The sequence below is a fragment of the Bacillus rossius genome (genome assembly GCF_032445375.1).
Source record: "Bacillus rossius redtenbacheri isolate Brsri chromosome 4 unlocalized genomic scaffold, Brsri_v3 Brsri_v3_scf4_2, whole genome shotgun sequence".
NCBI classification, from domain to species: Eukaryota; Metazoa; Arthropoda; class Insecta; order Phasmatodea; family Bacillidae; genus Bacillus; species Bacillus rossius.
In genome coordinates, this window is record NW_026962011.1 from 115125 (window position 1) to 134473 (window position 19349).

The 19349-nt window shown below is 38.7% G+C and overlaps 1 protein-coding gene across 4 annotated transcripts in view; it reads right to left on the reverse strand.

Moving 5' to 3' along the window:
• LOC134541952 (protein hobbit) overlaps window positions 1-19349 on the reverse strand; it is a 440842-nt gene that overhangs the window by 32236 nt on the left and 389257 nt on the right. For all 4 annotated transcript variants that reach the window (XM_063385710.1, XM_063385709.1, XM_063385711.1 and 1 more), the window contains 4 exons: window positions 13298-13391; window positions 13034-13224; window positions 11700-11912; window positions 432-539 (listed from right to left, as the gene is read on the reverse strand). In XM_063385710.1, coding sequence (XP_063241780.1) covers window positions 432-539; window positions 11700-11912; window positions 13034-13224; window positions 13298-13391 — 606 coding nt within the window. The remainder of the gene's footprint in view (window positions 1-431; window positions 540-11699; window positions 11913-13033; window positions 13225-13297; window positions 13392-19349) is intronic.

A 19349-nucleotide genomic window follows, 5' to 3' on the forward strand; every position in this document is an offset into this window, starting at 1 on the left:
TTACATAATCATTTTCCTTCAATCATTTTCATCAATTATCATCATTCATTATCATCCACCATCAATCATCATAATTCATTATCACACACCATAAATCATCTTCAATATTCATCAACATCAACCATCATGAATCATAAATCCACAATCATCATCAATCAACATCATCAAAATCTATAATCACAATCAATAATCAACATAAATCGTAACCAACCATCATCATTATCAATCACCACCACCACCATCAGGGTGCAGCTAGCATCTCATGGGGGTGTCTAAGACGATGCCGGCGCCACATAGGGTCGAGACAGGGTGAGACGGGCACCACATGGGGGCGGCCGGGGTAAAACTGGCGCCACATGGGGTCAACTGAGTGGAAGCCAGTTCCACGTAGGACAGCCGGCCTGATGCCAGCGCCATGTGCAAGGACATACCATTACGCGTGAGCCAAACAGCATGCGAGCCTTGTCCTCCTCTTGCGGAGACGTGCCCTCTTCAACGGACGTGCGAGTCATCTTGATCTGCAGCTTCTGCTTGATGGCCTGCACCCAGGTCTCACCATCAACAACACAGGTCACTGCAATCAGCGGGCTTGTGCATGCAAACATAACTTTACACAATTTTTACAAAATTTAAAACTAAAATAAACTTAATTATGGCTCTTGCTGCAGGTAGTGTTGCTCACCACAGAAAGCAGAAATGTACATGATGAATATGTATGAGTGTGAGCTGAAGAAGTCTGGTAGCTTGTGTGAGTGCCACCTCAATATTTCTTGAAGATAAGGAAAACCCAAAATATGTCACCCAAATATGATGAAGACAGATACTTTGCTGGTTGCTTATTCTGGTGCAAATTTTGAAAATACTACAGCTGGGCAAGTTTGCAAAGTTTTTAATCAAGTCGAGTTGGGCTGAGGTCATTACTAATACAGTTGAATAAAGTCCAGACTTACAAATAATTTTTTTGTCAGCCAAGAGGTTGCACAAAAGTTTATTAAAAATGAGTATTAAATGGATTATGCATTATGATATTATAATAAGGGTCAAAATAAATAATGCATCTAGAAATTTATTAGTATACATTATATTTTTGTAAATGACGTAAATGTTTAAACAACTTTCTCCTTATTAGCTACTAAGTCTGATAAATTAAAGAAATAAATTTTATCGGCATTTATGTTTAATTAATTTTGCACAAGAGTGGCTTCTAGCAAATAAGAGGAATAATAACTAAACTGAACCGTTGGTTAGAATAGTTACTGTATTTACCAATTCCTTGATATTTATGTATTGTAACGAACACAAACAGGACCGCGACATGCACCAGGTCCGGAGCTGACTGGCGGCCCTGCACGGCCACTGGCGTAACACGCCATGTCACTTGCTGTCCACTGACGTAACGCATGTCAGGCCACTGGCGTCATGTGCCATGTCATGTGCTGTCCACTGACGTATGATATGCCACGCGTGCCTGGCCGGATTACAAGGGTCGTCGCTACACCCATTCCCCCCTCCACTCCTCGCACATCGTCCTTCTTCGGCGCTGTTATCTAGCGATGAGCGGCCTAGGGAATTCCGCGGGCCACCGTGCGGAGTGGCGTGAATGAGCACTGTCTTTCTGGACTTTTCGGGTGGGATCGGCCCGGGATGACGCGACACGTCACTGCCGCTCTCGTCGGTTCTGGAAAGACGACCCACTAGTATAAAAGCGTGACGTCGGCTTTTGAGCGAGTGAAAGGAAGTGCGACTTCGGTGAAGAGGGTGAGAGACCCCCCTCGAGAGTGCGACTGAGTAGCACGAAACTGTGTGTGTGGACAGGCATGAGGTAAGGGGCAAATCACTGTTGAGCCTAGCTACAGTGAGGAGTGTGAACTGTGGAACTTGACAGACATTGAGTGACTTGCGAATAAACATTTTTAAATATAGTAGGGCCGCGACGTCTTGGCGTGTCGTTTTGCGGGGAGCAGGGAAGAGTAAATGAGAGGGGAAGCAGCTGCGCGCGCACATCAGCCGCTATGCGGTTCGTAGCAAAAACATCAGGCGCCTCGCTCTCAGTCTGAAGCAAGCAATGGAGCCCGACGCAGGACGTTCAAGATACAATAAAGTAATACATATGGGGAGAGAGGAATTATATGTAGTATAATCCAGTGCTGTGATGAAGAAGCTGCCAACAAATGTCTGCTAGTACCTCTTGCAAAAGCAACCGAAAGAGCTGCGCGATACACAGGTATAAGCCAAAGATCAGTTTCGCGCATCCGAAAACACAACAGAGAGACGCCAAATAAAAAACAAACAACACCAGGCAAACAAAGGTAATTATAACTTTAAATAATAATACTTACATTATAAGTTTTTCAACGCATTCCCCGTAATTTCACCCGCGGTTTGTTTGTTTTGCATTTGGCAATTTTCCAGACTTTCTGCACCGCTTGTTAGAATATTTGTTAGCTACAAGTGTAGCCGATATTGCTACACATTATATTGCATTATATTACATGATATTATATTACATTAAATTACATTACATACATTATACATAGATACATATACATTATACATTGCATTATATATTTTATGATATATATGATTTTATGATATATATTAATGTATATTATATTAATATATTATTTATTTACAATTTATATGTTTATATTTACATATATATAACACTCCTTTATTTGACCATGAAACAGCCTCTCATGTGTAATTATTCATTTCAGGCCAAAAAAACTGGGAAACATTTGTTGTCAGTTGATGACTTTGATAGAAGAGTTATCAGAGACACTATCCACGAATTTTATGCAGTAAAAAAAGTGGTTCCCACAACAAGGAAACTACTGCCAGTTTTGAAAGAAAAAATCGGGTGGAGTTGGGGAAAGACTTCGCTGCGTAAAATACTCAAAGAAATGGGATTTGTGTGGAGAAGAAGCCAAAATAAGCGAATGCTTCTTCTCGAAAGATCTGACGTTGTTGCTTGGCGATCACGGTACCTGACTCAGATGAAACAGTGCAGGGAGGCTGGGAAGAAGATATTTTACATGGATGAATCCTGGGTTGACACTAATTTAACCTTTCAGAAATGTTGGCAAAAGAAAGGTGACGTTGAAGGTGTAATGGCAACAGGAAATGCAGCGCACAGACTGATAGTTGTAAGCGTTGGTTCTAGGCAAGGCTTCCTTCCCGGAGCCTCTCTTGTTTATAAAGCAGGCACAACAACAGGAGACTACCACGGCCAGATGAACTCTGGAAACTTTGAAAAATGGATTACGGAAAAAGTATTTCCAAATTTGCCACCCGCTTCAGTCTTGGTTATGGATAATGCTCCATACCATTGCAAGCAGGAAGACAAACCGCCATCCAAGTACGACAGCAAGTGTGCAATGATAGCTTGGTTGCAGAGAAAAGGTATAGAATGTGACGATAAAATGCGGAAAACAACACTTGCCGAACTTGTTGAAAAACATCGACCAAGAGAAAAACGTTTCAGAGTAGACAGGTTAGCTGAGCTACATGGTCATCGTGTAATTCGTCTGTCTCCCTATAATTGTGAATTAAATGCTATTGAGCTTGCGTGGGCCAAAATGAAGTGTTTAATTCGTGAGAACAATACTTATGGTGAACTTTCGTTGCAAGCGCTGCAGTCGCAAACCACCAGGGCCTTAGATTCCATCACAAGCACCGACTGGGAAGGTTACTGTCAACACGTGGTCAGTAAAGAGGACGAGTATTGGGAAAAGGACTGGGTCAGGGAGGATGTATTGGAAGGTTTTATAATAAATGTGCGTAATGACAGCGATGACAGTGCATCTGAAAATAGTGACGCAACTTCTGACAGTATTGATGAATCTGTTCTTGCTGTCCCATTGTGACATTCATATACATGCTGCTAGTCAAAACTGTTTATTTCAGATTCTCTAAACGGCACCTGTGTTTTCGTACCATGTGCGTCTCTGCCTGAGGACGGGAGCAGATAGCAGTTCCCGAAACGTCGCTTGTTTCTGTTTTAGAAAACTGTTTCGTCTTTTCGTTTTGTCGTGTTTTTGTCTCGTTTTGACTGTTGTGCTGAATTTTTTGGGTTCAATATTTTTGTGCTGTCATCATTTGTGTTTTTTTTCTCATTCTCTTCTGTTTTTGGAAAACTATTGTGTTTGTTTCGTCTTTTCGTTTTGCTGTGTTTTTGTCTCGTTTCAACTGCTGTGCTGAATTTTTTGGGTTCGGTATTTTTGTGTTGTCATCATTTGTGGGGGTTTTTTCGTTCTGTTAGTTCATTTTTGTTTGTTTTTTTTGTTTGTTGACCATATTCCTGTTGTGGAGTATTGTGTGGTGTTTATATCCTGACAACAGCAATGTTTTGCTTAATTTGTGTTTTTGTCATTTGTTTTTTTTGTAGTTTTCTTCTACAGACATACACGTGCTTAGCAATGGCATATGTCCAAAAGCTTACATCAAGTCATGCACTCCCATTGCACTAATCTTTCAAAGATAATGGCCAAAATTCATACTTTTATGTTTGAGAGAGTTCTATTAATCTAAATACAAATGTTTTAAAACATATTTGTCAAAAAAAGTGTTTTTTTCAGAGTACTTCGGCTTTGTCTGCTAGGATATGATGTAAATATTATATTATGTTACTATTGTGTTATGACTGTGTTATTTTTTTCTGTTTTAATACTATTGTTGCCAAACAATGTTACTATTATCGTGTTTTTAATGTTAACATTATTTCACACTGCTGTCATATTCTTAACTTAAATCTCTACTGGCTGCTAAATAGTGTTATAATAGCATGTAATTCGTGTTATTTTCTGAGTCAAAGTACTAAACGTTTTGTCAGTAGGATTGTACGTGAAAAGAATATACGTTTATCTATGGGTCAATGGTTTATAAAATACCCGAGGATGGTTTGATAGAAATATGGTTTTCGGCCCCCTCGAAATGACTAAAATGGTTCTTTCAGAGTGCTGTTATGGAAAATACCAACCCAAGTGTATAAAAGTGGTAAGGTTCTTGACGTACGTGAAAGTGTCATGTCGATCGTCTTCACATTTCAGCCAAACCAAATGGAAAAGAAAGCTTCAACGAGGGAGTTAGCTGCAAGTCTTAATTAATTATGTTTCCTACAGCAACCCACAATTACAAATTTAGTTCTTAATGTACTGAAACTATGTATATTTCTAGCCCAGATTAAGCTAATAATTTATTTTAATTTATATTTCTTCGTTCCATGTATATATTTTATTATTTGAAAACTCTTTGGATTTAATATGTATATCTATGTACCTAATTGAAACCCTATGACTAAAACGAACATTTGAGACGGGCAATTGCAAGGACCCCTCTAGGAACAATTGAAATTTAAACGGTAAATTGCTAATTTGACACCGTGTTTATTAATGTAAAATGTTATTACTATATGATTTTATTTTGAATTTAATGTGAGATTTTGTGTTCCGCGCTATTGTTGCGCGCGGAATTGATGTGTTTTATTAAAAATAATGTAACTAGCATTAGTTCTCGGCCAATCAGGAGAAGTATTTTAAATGTGACATGCATTGTTAAATTACTTAAATTAAGAAGGTTTTTAAGAAGTATGTAATGGCCTATTAATGAATGGACACGTATAAAAAATTGTCGGAAATTTATCCTGAAAAATAGCTAATTAGAATTAGGCATCCGCACCAAAGGATGAAATGAACTGATTGTTTAAGTGTCAGTGTATAGTAATAGGGCTTTATCAAAAAGGATAAAGATACTATGAGTGTATAAATACGTGAGTAAGAAATGACTGTGTCTGTTACTCCATTTCGTTAGTACGAAACACGTATCACATACATACTTAGTTATTCTGCAGCCTCATTTCAAGGAAAACATTGAGAAACTGAAATATTGTAAAATTAACTTAGTACGTGAATCTAATTTGACACTCTATTTTAACACACAACTGTAATTACCCAGTGGTCTGGGAGAGAGCATCAAAGCTCTACCGACTTAAATTACTTTGATCTAGCCGAGGTAAAACTTATGTAAATCATAATTATATACTGAATCAGTGTATAAGATTTCGAACCCGAACATAAGAGACACTTGATTATTTAATAAATATGCGCATCGTCACTCCAGACATTTTCCAATATATATGTGTTCTGCAGTGCCAACAATTGTTATGATTTTGAAAGGAATAAATATTTTTTTACTTTTTGATATAAACCTGAGATTCTTTGATTTTCATTAATAAATAATTAAAATTACCATTGTGTTTTTATGATATTGTAATCTAGGTACTTATTACCAACTGTATCCCTACCTATAAATGTATGTGTATACCTATCTATGTGTCAATACAAGTAAATGGCATAGACGTTAAAGTAACTGCACAATATAAAATGATTAATAACTGAGAGACCTAGTAGGTAGGGTTCGTACATTAACTTTAAAGTATTGTATAGCTATGTTTAACTATGTTTAACTAAGCTGCCCAGTCGAGCAAATAGTGCACTACCTTTAAATAATAAATTACCATAAAGCATTATCGCATCTTTGTGTCATTAAGATCTGCGCTGTGTTGCACCGTACGTGAGATTGTTCTAGACCAATGTTATCGGAACGGCATGAAGACTTCCAGGCTGTTGCTAACTGCGGAGCAGGCAAGGCGGGACGTGTCGATTACAAGGTCGCTGAGCTCTAGGGAGTCCACCCGCCAAGACGTCGCGGCCCTACTATACCAGTGATTAGTGGTAGAACATTTTTTTTAGTACAATTATTTATTATTATTAGTAATGTAAATATTAGTAATTAATAAAACTGTAATAAAACTCAATTGGGCTATCTCTTATGAACCCAGTAGTTTTACCCACATAGATTATAACAGTATTAATTACACAGCTAATCTAATCTCTAACCTTACACTTTTGTTTTTATTCATCTTACTTCTCAGAATTTGTATTTGTATTTAAATGACCTAACAAACCTTTTTTTTTATCATGATTCAATGGATGTGTTAAAAAAAGCTGTGCTTAAACTTTAAAACTACTTAAATGAAAAATGTCAACACAACCACAAGAAAGTTTAACTCCAGTATTATTTTTCCATTTTATTGTGCCATTTTTTGTTAATGAATCACCCCCCCCCCCCCATAAAAATTACAATATTAAGGGATTTTAATTTTAAAAAGTCATATAAAATATTTTAAAAATTTGCACTAACTAAAAGCAAAATGCATAATAGTCTTATTAAAAAAATAATAGAAGATAGAAAATGTAAAAGATATACTTTCTGTGTCAAATGTATTGATGGCTGCCATCCTAGTTGTGGGCTGGCTTGGTTATCGTAATCTGGTCGACTTGGGTAGTCGACATTCCAGACGTTCGAGCTGTGTACTGATTGTTACAAAAATATTGCCTGTTGTTGGATGTCCAAGAACCTTTAGAAGTCTACTATATTCTAATGCATTGTCCAATAGCCTACGTAATGATATGACAGACTCATGCTGCACCGCTGGCTGCATAACATTTGTTTTAACGTTGATTCAACCAATTAAAGTTTATTCTCACTCCTAGTATCCAAGGTTCATGTTGCACTGTAATTTGCAATACTTTTTTTTAAGAGGGCTGTTGCTTCATCTTGCAGTAAGCACACCCTTCAAGCACCAATCAACATTTTATTATTGTGTACAGCTGCTTTAATGTTATTCCTTTCTTGAGATTTCAGCTGAATATTGGTAACTGTAGTTATGGTAAACTCACCTCACTAATGCCAAAATATTCTTTCTTATCTTTCCTTTCCCTGAATTCCATCTGCTAATTATATGAGAAGAATGTTAACCTGTCTTGAATTTCACCTAAATCTACTTCATGCCCATTATATTTTCTGCCTCGAGACAGATATTTGTCAACAAATTAACAATCTTGTTTACCATAAGCTCAACCTTTTTTTGTACAAAGATAGCATCTAATTCAACAAATGCAACTATTTTAACAGCTTTTTCAGCCCATGTTACACTTGCCTTCAACAACTGTTTTTTGCTGAAAGTTATTCCATTTTTTCGATGCATATACATGCTGTCACCAACACAGCAATTATTCCAATGAATTTAACAAACTTACCCAAACTGATTACTACTTACAAATCAGGCTCGGAGGTTCAAAAATTATTATGTGACTAATGTTACAGCCGAGCGTGCATTTGTAACCAGTAAAACTTTTAACTAAACACACCCAAATAATCACATTCAAACTATTCAGCCCACCATTAGAACACTGATATCTCATATACTCAACAAAACACAAGCATGCCATAACAACATGGCTTCCCATACACAAAATAATGGTAGTGATGGAATAGGAATACGAATAATTACTGTTCGAACATATGACACGGGGTGCCAGATGTGGGGCATGTGGCATGGGATGTAGGACATGGGACATGGGATATGTGGCATGGGGCATAGGGCACGGAACAAGGGATGTAAGACTTGGGCATGGGGCATGGCGCACAGTACATGGGAGATGGGAGATGGGACATGGGAAATGGGACAATGGGCGTGGTCCATGGGGCATTGGACTTTGTGCATGGGTCATGGGGCGTTGGTGTACGACGTGGTGAATGGGACATGGGCGTAGGATATTGGGCATGGAACATGGAGTATAGGGTGTGGAACAAGAGGCATAGTATGGGGGAGATGGAACATGGGAGTGCACCATGGGGTGTTGGACACTGTGCATGGGACATGGGTGTAGGACATTGGGTGTAGCATATTGGGCATGAAACATAGGGCATAGGGTGTGGAACAAGAGGCATACTACATGCGAGATGGGACATGGGGAGTGGACCATGGGGTGTTGGACACTGTGCATGGAAAATGGAGCATAGGACATTGGGTGTAGGATATGATATTGGGCATGGGACATGGCGAATAGGGTGTGGAACAAGGGGCGTAGTACGTGGGAGATGGGACATGAGGCGTAAGCCATGGGTAGGGCCACGATTATATGGTGAATCGCGAAATCTTCTGCGAATTTATATGGAAAATGTGAAAAAAGCGATTTTTAAGAAAAACCACTAAATAACACCGAAATTACACAATACAAGTCCCTTATATTTTAATGTCAAAAGCTTGATAGTCAAGACTTGCCCGGGTCCTGGTTAATAAGCTGGAAAAATTTCCTGCCTTGCATTTCTACATGCTTCCTCTAATCAGCTTTAGGGCGCCGTCTGGTCAGCGTGTGTGTTAGTGAAGCGGGATGATAAGAGCGACGCTCAATGGTAGTTCTAGCGTGGTAAAACCTCTAAGTGCAAGGCTCTGAACTGGCGCGCAGTCATCTCGTTCCCGTAAGATAACTGTGAAATTTGGGCGGTGACCGTAACATTATATGGCGGAAAAATAAAGATAAAGGTGTCAGGCATTTCCCTATGATACTTTCAAGAAATTTGTAACGGGTTTTTTTACACCTAAAACTTCTAAAACATGCCTTTTAGCCATTTTATCTCAATAGAACCAGTTGGGCATTAACAAATTCTTAAATGCTTTTCGTAAACAGACTCCAGTCGGATATCTAGTGTAGTTTGGAAATTGCGTAGGTTTTACGTGGCTGTGCGCGGCACACGACTGTAGTTGCCATGAGTCACGCGCCGAGAATGTTGTCCGGCAGGAAGGGTGAGTATAGTTCATTTGCGGTAAAAATGATAACTTGTACAGCCCTGCTAAATTTTTCCATTAAAGAAATTTAGACGTTTCAGTGATTTTCCAGCAGAAATAATATTATGTAACTAACAAACAAATTGTATCAAAACAATTAACGGTAAATGGCTGTCGCGGGGGCCCTTAAAAATTTTTCATTTTACCAGAAATGGACTATACAAACCTGGCTTCCGTCGCACGCAGTTTGGAGAAGGGGGAGAGAGACACGATGGTTTGTATGCCTGGGAGGGATGAACCTTGAAGTCTGGGCAAGGGAAGGAGAGGTAAGCCATATGACGTCATGCATCCGCCGCCTGTGCTGCCGCCAGCCTGTCTAGACGAGATTCCCGGGCTCCCACTTACGTTGCACAAGCTACTGCTGCCGTATTTTTAAGCAAAATGTCCAATTTTTTTTCTCTCTTCTTATACGAACATTAGTACGATTATTATAAACCCACACAAAATATATGCTGCGTGTTATATAATGGCGTTTTATAAGCTTTTATTGTGAGTTTTACCATTTTTCCCCCAATTTTTTTTTGTTTTGGTACCAAAATATATGGTATGGTACTTTTTAAGAGAAAATGTTTAACCAGAACATTAAAATGATGATTACATGTGATTCTAAACAACACAATAAGGCCCAACTGCTATTTTTTATGTCACAATCGTGAAATATATTGTGTAAGTACAATGAATAGCTTAAAAAACCCATATTTTTTTTAAAAGACAAAATAACGACGAAATGTGTGTTTTTAAATGACGAAATCAGGTTCAAAATAAAACCATATAATCTTGGCTCTACTCATTAGTTTAAGCAAAATATATTATAAATATAGTTTTTCCCAGTTTTTGTCCCTATTCACCCTCATGTCCCCATTCACCCCAGGTTACGGTACAAAGTCCTATCTGTAGTGCAAGTAGAAGACCAAGAAGAAAACAATTACAAAGTTAGACTCATGCAAAGGAATGAAGACTCGTAGAAATTTTATTTCCCCGAAAAAACCATATTACATTGTTGACAGAAGTGACATTATGATGAAACTCCCGCAGACAACCATGAGTGGAGGAACATCTTGAGCCATTTCTTCTATGGCATTTGGTGTAAACTACCTTCAGTTAACAAGAAAATAATGTAAAACATAAATGTTATGCTTTAAGTGAATAAGATGATTTAACCATATCTATTAATTTTATATTTTTTATTTTGTTGCATGTGTATATTGTTATACATATATTAGGATATTTGACTTATTCCAATAAATGTTTTATTCATTTGAAAGTAAAAACAAATATTATTTATTTGTTGAAAGGTACCCCACCACCTGTTGAAATGTGCCCCATGATAGGGGTACAATTCAACAAACGTAAGCGGTTCATAAAATATAAAATATAACCTCATAGTTGAGATTAGAGACTGCAGTAAAAATTAACAAGCTGCTCAACATACTATTAAAACTAATGATGCTAATTACCAGGATAAAAAATAAAATGTTTAATTTAAAAATATTATACAATAAAATTTGTTTATTGTTAGTGACAGAAGAAGATCGCTGAAGCCAGAACATGCAGAACTTTTAACAATGGTAGCATTTTCGTAATTTTTGTGTAAAAGTGTGCATAGTAAAACTTTCTGTAGTTTCTTATTTTAATGTGTCATCCAAAAAATTGTAACTGTGATGACCTGATGAGCGATGGTACTTTTTAAGAGAAAATGTTTAACCAGAACATTAAAATGTTGATTACATGTGATTCTAAACAACACAATACCCAACTGCTATTTTTTATGTCACAATCATGAAATATATTGTGTAAGTACCATGAATAGCTTAAAAAACCCCCTTTTTTTTAAAGACAAAATAACGACGAAATGTGTGGTTTTAAATGACGACATCAGGTTCAAAATAAAACCATATAATCTTGGCTCTAGCCATTGGGTGTTGAACGATGTGCATGGGACATGGGCTATGGGTGTATGAATGTGGGGCATAGGATGTGAGGAATGGGGTTGGGGGCTGGGGCGCACCTGGGAGAGGATGACGCGCCGACTGTCGCTTTTCATGGCCAGCAGCAGGTCCAGCCAGGTCCACGTGACATTGTGATACTCCAGCGTTGGGATTACGAGGCTGAAGTCACGGATATCTTCTATGTTCTTCTCCTTGTTGCCCTTGTAGCTGACCTTCACCGGAACCTCTGGGATCTTGATGTAGATGAACAGCTTGTTCTTCTCTGCGCGCTCCTGCACATATGCACAGGTTCAGGGAACACCGGCAATAACCTTCAATCCACTATAGCAATCACATTTGCAAGAGCCCAGCTCTAAGAAGTTCTACTACAAGCCTGAGTTAAAGGCAAATAATTCAGTGTTTCCCAACTGGATACAATCAATAAAAGTATATTTCAGCTTAACTTAACAATACTGAAGGCTGGATAGGTCTTGCAATTTAGTTAAGGGGGTATTACATCTAAGCCTGGAAAAAGACTGAAATTTATAATACAAAACAAACAAATCTATTTTTTGTATTTAATTTGATTTCAAACACTATTTTAAAATATACAATTTATAAAAATTTTATTCGAAGATAAGTGGTTGCATATTCTATTCACAGAAGATGACTAGCAGCTTAACAAAACCCAAGGCCCAAGAAAACCTGTGCATAGCAGCCTGTAACACTATTAGACCATCCTCTTGGCCTGTATTCTGCTTGCATAATGCAGCCCATGTGACTGAGCCCAGACCCAGCGTGTGTATCCAGGGTCCTGAGTCCATGCTACATTTATCTGGGCCCACCCAGCTAGTCAAGTCTGCCAACTGCTACCATGCTCAACCTGTGTGCAGGGTTTATTCCCTGAGTCCATGCTATATTTATCTGGGCCGACCCAGCTAGATCAGTCTGCCAATTCCTGCCATGGCCAGCCTATTCTTAAACAAAAAAACAAAGCTTGCAGTTTTTTTGTTAATGATTACACATATCGGCTTATACCTTAGACACACCTAGGTTCCTTAATAATGTGGGCCTTTCCATATATCTCTATGCTTGAGTTATAACATAACATAGGTAAAGATAGTTAATTACAACTGAAGTTTATTTAAACAATGGCACAATTAATAGCAGAATATATAAAGTAAAAACTTGAAATAAACTTTAATAGTATTCGTGTTTTATGCATACAAAATTACTAATATTCTTATAGGCCTAGGATAAAATGTTATCACTGGAACAGGTGTCTACAAGGAATGTTTTGTATTAATTTAATTGTGATTGTTACATAAAAGACACAAAGTAAATGATAGTAAATGTCCAGATCAAAGTGAATGAATGAATTGTGCATATTTTCAGCAAAGACTCAGTAACGTGCCTTCATTTTCTCTATGTCGTCCTTGTGCTCAATGGGCACATAGAAGTTGGTCTCCTTGCTCTTCCTCGCACTCTTCATTCTACGACCCCTGCCCTCCTCTCCGTCCTCGGAGCCCTCCCCGTCCATCGCTTCTGGGTCGCGCTCCGGGAAACAGAACTTCAGCATCGTGTTGAAGAACTTCTTGGTTAGCCCTGCACACACACTAAAGGTCACAGCACCGTCCAAATGACCGACCCCCTCCACTCTGACCGGACTCTTGCTCACCAATTGTCAGAGGCACCACGTTGATCTCAAAGTGCTCCTTCACCGAGATGCCACCCACCGGAGCCTTCTCTCGACAGAAGATGCGGATAGCGCGCTGCAACAGGATCACAGCCGAGACTAGACAGAGCTCCTCAAAGGAGCCAATGGACACATACAGAGTGAGCTGGCTCGTCTTTTACCACAACTTCAATTCCATGGTATATAACGGCACCTATGGTCTTACAATACAATACAATTGCATGCATTTAGCTTGATTAAATCATAATAAAATATAAAATAAATGTCTTCAGTTAAAATGGGATTTTTTCATTGTGGTCGATGGCAATTGCAGAGTGCCAAAATTCTAATTTAAATTTAAATTTAATATTTCTATAATTATGGCTAGTAAATAGTCTAATTATAAACTTTTAAAGTTTGCTTTGCTGGCATGTTGTCATTTTAACTTTTTAATAGGTTCTTTATTATGAACATAAATTTTCAAGCTTTTTTGATTTCTGATAAAATGTGGAGTTTTCATGTGTATATTTAGTTAACATAAATAATATTTCTTTCACATGTTACAAAAAAATTGTCAACTGTTAAGATTCGTTTGTTGAGTGGCAAGTTAGCGACACGCAGAAATGCCATCATTGCAAGCAAAATGCAGTGACCAGTGAAGAGGCGAAGGATGTCACGGCTCAACTGTTGCGCCAACTCGAAACATTCAGCTGTAGACTGTTGCCCACACGACGCAGAGGGCGGTGTGTCTGCTGCTTGGTTCCCAGAATCGAACTTTGAACGATGGTTTGTGACTACGAGTGGGAACTATGACCTTAGAAATACAGGCTCTGGATTTTGTGCAACAGCTAGACATTTTCAAAAAAGGAATGAAATAGTCTGTTACTAGCAATAACTTTGATGGTGCTGTATGCAAGTAAGTGTTGGTGCACTGATAAAAAATTACGGCAGTTCATTAGAATTGTACCCAGCAGTTTTGGGACCCAAAGACCCTGTTGGACTACTGCACACCGTATTTATGTTTTCAAATAAAAGGACAAATTAGTTTTACAAAATTAGTGTGCGAGAAATTAAACTGGAATCTTGCAAAAGATTTGACTAGGTATTTTTCTGCTCACTATCAAATTTTAAATGAAGGTTTTTGACCAATTGAACTCATGCCTACTATTTGATGAAGTTTGAACTGACTTAACTATGTATGAATTTTTAACTGTCCTGCATGGATTATAAAGCAGCTACGAATAAGTAAAGTTTAAATTTACATCTCTTTTTTTTTTGTAGGAAACCCGTGTTGTTTCCTGGAGTAATTTAATGTTTGTGCAAGAAATTTGGCTTTATCTTAACTTCCCATAAACTTTAAACCTGTGAAGATACGTTGCTACAACACTGTACAACGGTTTTCTTGGCTAACTACTTGATGGTAATCAAGCACCCACACACACACTTTAAGCTCAATGCAATCAACCTAGTCGTCTCCATCACATGGCACGTCATGGGAAGGAGATAAACGAAATACTGCCTGGTGGTAATTTTATCATCAAGAATGCATTCAACTCCATCAGGTAGGACTGCATCATAAAGTCACTCACAAGGATAAACATACCGGGGTACTTGCAGAGGATGGTGGGATATTACCAGAGAGTAAAGTCAATGGTGAAGTTCCCCAGGGCTCAGTACTTGGTCCTCTCCTATGAAACATTATGTATGATGGCTTACCAGAGCTGGTGCTACCAAGGGCAACAACACGGCATGGTCACCAAACCACCTGGAGGAGATGATTAATTACATTTTCGACATGATTTTCAAGAGGATTCGTCAATGGATTGTCTCAGTAGGACTGAAGTTGGCAGATCACAAAACTGAAGCTGTCCCAATCTCGAGCAGAAAGAAGGAAGAAACCATCACACTGCGAGTGGGTGACCATGAAATCACGTCCCAACTGTCTCTTCGGTAACTGGGGGGAATGATTGATGCCCGACTTAACTTTAAGCAGCAAGCGGAACAAGTTGGTACAAAGGTGTCAGCCGTCAGAATCGTCCTGTCTCGGCTCATTCCCAACTTTGGAGGTCAGAAGAAGAAAAAAGCACAGCTGTCGTTGGTGGTCACATCAGTCATTACGTATGGCATCGCCAGCTGGGCTGATGCACTCTAGCTGCAGGAAGCATGGTGGAAAGTGGCATCAGTCTATCAGCAGATTGCCCTTAGAGTGGCCAGTTCATTCCGCACAGTGTCAGACTGTCATCGCCGAGATGCTACCTATAGGAGTACTTGCCGAGGAACAAAGATACCTTTATGAGTAAAAAGAATTCACCACGCTAAGTGCAGAAGAAGTGAGGATGAGTGAAAGGACCAACAGTCTGCACAGATGGCAGCTGTTGTGGGATGCCTTGATCAATGGGAGATGGACTCACTGCCTGATCCCACAAGTGGAGGCATGGGGCAACAGACCACATGGAGAGGTCAACTACTACCCCACACAGATGCTCTCAGGACATGGCTGCTTGTGGCCCTATCTATGCCCTTCCTGCACAGGAGTCTCTGAAGATACAGAATATGCATTCTTTGTGTGCCGGGCTTCATCACACCGCAGCACACTTGAGACTGCACTCAAAGGGAGGATTCAGCCTGAAAACCTTGTGTGAAGCTATGCTTCTGTAGGAGTCAGCCTAGGAAGCAACCAGCACCTTCGTGGCAGAAGTTCTGAAGTACCTAAGCTAAGCTGAACAGGAGAGAAACAAGGATAAGAAGAACGACTGAGAGGAAGGAAGCAATGGCTTCAAAGTACGAAAGAAGAGCTACGGCTAAAGCCTAAAGCCTATGGGGTACAGGAGGCAGGTGATAGAGGATAGTTTTTTAGTTGGTATGTATTGCATATTTGCTCAGCCAACAAGCCAGGTCTCACAAACCATGGCAGCTCATGGTCAATACCATCATAAGACCTGACCAAGTCTGACATTGCACTCGAGGAATCTTCATCCCAGGCCTCAGTGCGTGCGTAAACCGAATTTTCATACAAAAAAAATGCCCACAAACACACACACACACATACTTGGTAAATATTATTTGGATACTAAGCTTTTTGTATGAAGCAATCACTTTACTGCAAAACAGTATTTTTCATAGTTTTGGTAATTTGTTATTTAACATTTGTGTTTTATGCTTTGTGATATTTATTTATATTAGTGATGGCCCGATATTCAATATTTGATATCGGAGATCGGTAAAATCGGCACATTTTTCAATATCGGACATAGGTAAATACTTGTGATATTTTGATAACCGATGTTTGCTCTCGCCAATAATACTTCTCACATAACCTTAACCATAATTCCAAGCTTATTTTCCGCGGGCGTAATTTATCTTTCTTCACGTCCCCATATTACCTAGTAATTCCAAGCATATTTTCCACTGAAACTGTAACGTTGCAAGACCCCTGCCCTCCTAGCTGAATATTATTATTTTCATGAATGTAAATATTTCTTAAAAATGTCTTTTCAATGATATTTTACCGTTTTTATGTATGTTAGAGTTGATATTTTTCACTTGCTGAATGTTTTAAGAATGTACCTTGTATTTTAAGAGACGTTTAAAATCATTACTATTTTTTATGTAATTATTCACAAATGAGCCGCTTTATTAGATTTTTGCCGGTTTAGGCCTACTTTTTCAGGTTTTTCTCAATAAGTTGAATTTTGTCAAGTACAGTAGAACCCCGATTTTGCGAACACGGATTAAACGAAAACAGCGATATAACGTAAAGGTTTTCAGGAACCAACAAAAATCATCAATTTATTAAAATAATAATATAGATTTTCAAAAAATGCAAGTAAATAGTAATGGAATCTTATTAAAAAATACACTCTGTGGTGTCAGTAATATATTATTATATTACTATAATTACTATATATTAATATGTGCCTTTGCATCATCTGTCCAAATACGAAAAAATTAAAAAAATTGTTCAAATTGCTTAAAAACTCCGGGCGCTGTAACTGAATTGCGTAGGTGCATGCCATTGCGCGCGCCTGGATAGATAGACTGTCCGCGACACATGACGTCATGAAGGGTTTCTTTGTCCGCACCCCCCTCCCCCTTCTCCATCCTTGGCTTGACTCACCACGTTATCTTCCAAATACGCCCGCATAGTAACAGTGCTAGCCAATAATCACACGTTTCCAAATATTCCCTTTCCCATCCTCCAGGTTTTTTCAACTTGTGACCACGTCACACCAATACGCCATTATCATTATTCTCTAGATGTGTAAAAGTAACGAAAAAAAGCGTACCCGTATGTATTCGTTACTATAACAATTAGTACTCGTTACTATCGTATCGTTACGTTACTCGTTACTTCTGAAACCGCATTAAAAAGCTATGTTATGTTGCACCAACGAATCGAGTCGTATTGCGTACGCGTACATTATGACGTCGCGTAAATAATAATAAATAGAATATAAACAATTAACAATATTTGATAATTAACAGTTTTTGTTAACCAAGAAACAATTAAATCTCATTAATGCGGCTTTTTTATATTATCTCTTTTAAGATAATTACAAAAAAAAACGTGAAAATATGCGATAATAAAAAATAAAAACATACATATTTCTAATTTGTAAACAATACTTTCTTACGTTGTTTCTGTTCCAATCTCAAACTTTGTCTACACACACAATACCTTTAATAAACAGTAAAAAACTTTGACGATGAATTTCCAAATTATACTTTACTTAATAAACAAACATCGTTCTTTGTAACGCAAATTCATCGAAAATGCGCGCGCATGTGTAAAACATACGGAAAATGCGAGTAACGAGATGCAGCCGTGTGTAACGTTTCGTTACTCGTTACTAGATGGCGCACCCGTTACTCAGTACCGAATACATACGGTTTGCTACAGCTCTATGTTCTCAGTAAGAGCTTTGTGCGCGGTGTTTAGTTTTTGGAATAAGTTTTTTATAAGTGCTGCGCAGCTGAGCGAACAAAGAGAGTCAGCCGGCGGCCACGCCGCGCCGTAACAGCAGCTGACCGAGTACAATGACCATTCTCCGCGTACGGCGCGCTATGGACGGTAAATTTCCATCAATTTGCAGCCTTTTTTTTTTTTTAATTTTTTACTGTGACGCAATGTGTATGTAGCTCGTATTTGTTATAAACGCTGCAGGTTGCGACTGTATTTTAATAAACTTTAACGTATTTCTTACACTTTACATATTTTTAAACTTTTTTTATGCCTCATTTTTCACGGTTTCTAAAAATCTGTATGTACGACCGAGGTGTACGTGTACGTACGAACCGGGGGCTGTACGAGCGAGATCAAAAACGTTGAAGATGGAAAGTTGACGAAGTCTGAGATAGCACGGCAGCACAAGATATCAGCGTCGACCCTGTCTACGATATGGAAACGTAGGTACGCGATTATGAGTGCAGGGGTCATTGAAAATCGGTAAATCGGATTTAACGAAACATTGATTTAGAGTAAACATTTTCGGTAACCGTAGCACTTTGTTAAATCGGGGTTCTACTGTAATTTGTATTATGATTGCTGTTCTTAATTTTAATTAACGTGTTGCAATATAATTATAGATCACGGGACTGTGTCTGGGCTGGGGTGATGTGTAGAAAGAGAGGCATAAGAGACATGTAAGTGCAAGTGAGAAAGAAAGTGATTCCCCAGTAAGAGAGAGACAAAAGCTGTGATTCCCCACTGGTCGTGGGAAATGTGTGATAACTGCTGTCTCACGGTGTGGGAGAGAGAAGGAGAATGTAAAGTCCCTAGCTCTATGGTTAGAAAACTGTTTTCAGTGTGTGTTCTGTACTCCTATTGACTTGTATCTGTAAGTGTGAATGAAGCGTGCGTGTGATTGGTCGGTGAGGTCATGTGACTTCTCCTCCCTGCGTGGAGGAGACGTGTCATGAGTTCATCAGTAGTCGTCGGGCGATCGCTGCCAGGCGAGGCCGCGTTTCGGCGGCTCGCCGTTTTTTCACCATGTGCGGCCGTATTTGAGGCCATACTGATTTTTGTATAACTACAGATTTCTTTTACTGAAGAACT